Here is a 1,038-nt window from a genome sequence, read left to right as displayed (position 1 = left end):
GCCCCCAATGCTTGCGTAACGGCCAACGATATAGAGCAAAACTTGCTTTCTGAATTTGAATTTCTTACCGCAAGAGCCATGGCGGCACAAGTCACAGAAACGCTAGCGTAGATAACACCCAGATGCTGTAGATAGCCGTAAGCATTTTCGACAAGACCAACCATTGAGTTCCCACCGGAGCCGTCTTGGGCATCGAACTTGTCGCATACACAGTACGTGTTGATTTGGTCAACACCGTCGAGCAGTGCGGAAGCAAATACCGGCATTTGGTCCAGCCTTCTCGGTACGGGTAGGCCTGGGGCCTCACCCCATCCGGTGGAGCCACACCCGCTCGAGTTTGTGAGCCACCACCTGTGGTTTCACTGCAACGGTAGAACCCCGGGGACAATGGTGGGAACGGAGGCCGGGGAGGCCCTTGAAACTCCAAATGGGGACCGAGAGGCATAGGAAGCTAGGGAGGCTCTACCAGGGCTGCTCGATTGGGAATAGGTAAAAATAGCACCTCACGAAGATTAAATAGCATCTCGCCGCTGTCGGATATAGTAGCAGTAGGGAGCTCAATAGTTTCCCAAAACAAACATCTGTGGCGGTCTTGCGGCGCATTGGGTAATGTACCTTCTATCTCCTTCTTCATGTTGCTTCTTGCTTTCTCTAAACTGACATTATATCAGTTTAAACACCCACTGCAAGGGAAAGCCAGGATCATTATTTGTGTTCTGCATGCTAACTGGGTTAAAAATGTCTCAAATCCACCTCTATTCTACATGCAAAAAAACGAAGCTTATCATCATGGGTGTGGGGGAGGGGGGGGGGTATAAGAAGGTGGTGGATATTTAAAGGACTAAGCCTGATACAAACGCCCCGAGACCTCAGCAACTACTTAACACATCATTGTATGCTGAGCGTTTGCAGCTCCAGTACAACTTAAGAGAACTAACGGCTTTAGGGGTTGTGGAAGCGCAAATTTTGTGTGTGCGTCAGTTTCGACACGAAATATCGTGAACTGCAAGCTGGTCACAGCTAATTCTGTGGAAAAAA

The 1,038-nt window shown here is 49.1% G+C and overlaps 1 protein-coding gene across 1 annotated transcript; it reads right to left on the bottom strand.

Annotated features, from left to right (window-relative positions):
* Positions 1-91: 91 nt before the first annotated feature.
* PPTG_24460 (hypothetical protein) lies at positions 92-445 on the bottom strand (the record flags this gene model as incomplete). Its single annotated transcript, XM_008917238.1, has 1 exon — positions 92-445. The coding sequence occupies one exon, from the start codon at positions 443-445 to the stop codon at positions 92-94; it is 354 nt and encodes a 117-aa protein (XP_008915486.1).
* Positions 446-1,038: the final 593 nt, after the last annotated feature.

Source organism: Phytophthora parasitica, assembly GCF_000247585.1.
Source record: "Phytophthora parasitica INRA-310 unplaced genomic scaffold supercont2.96, whole genome shotgun sequence".
In the NCBI taxonomy this organism is placed as follows: Eukaryota; Oomycota; class Peronosporomycetes; order Peronosporales; family Peronosporaceae; genus Phytophthora; species Phytophthora nicotianae.
The sequence above is the reverse complement of the archived record's forward strand: the minus strand, read 5'-3'. Positions and strand labels throughout refer to the sequence as shown.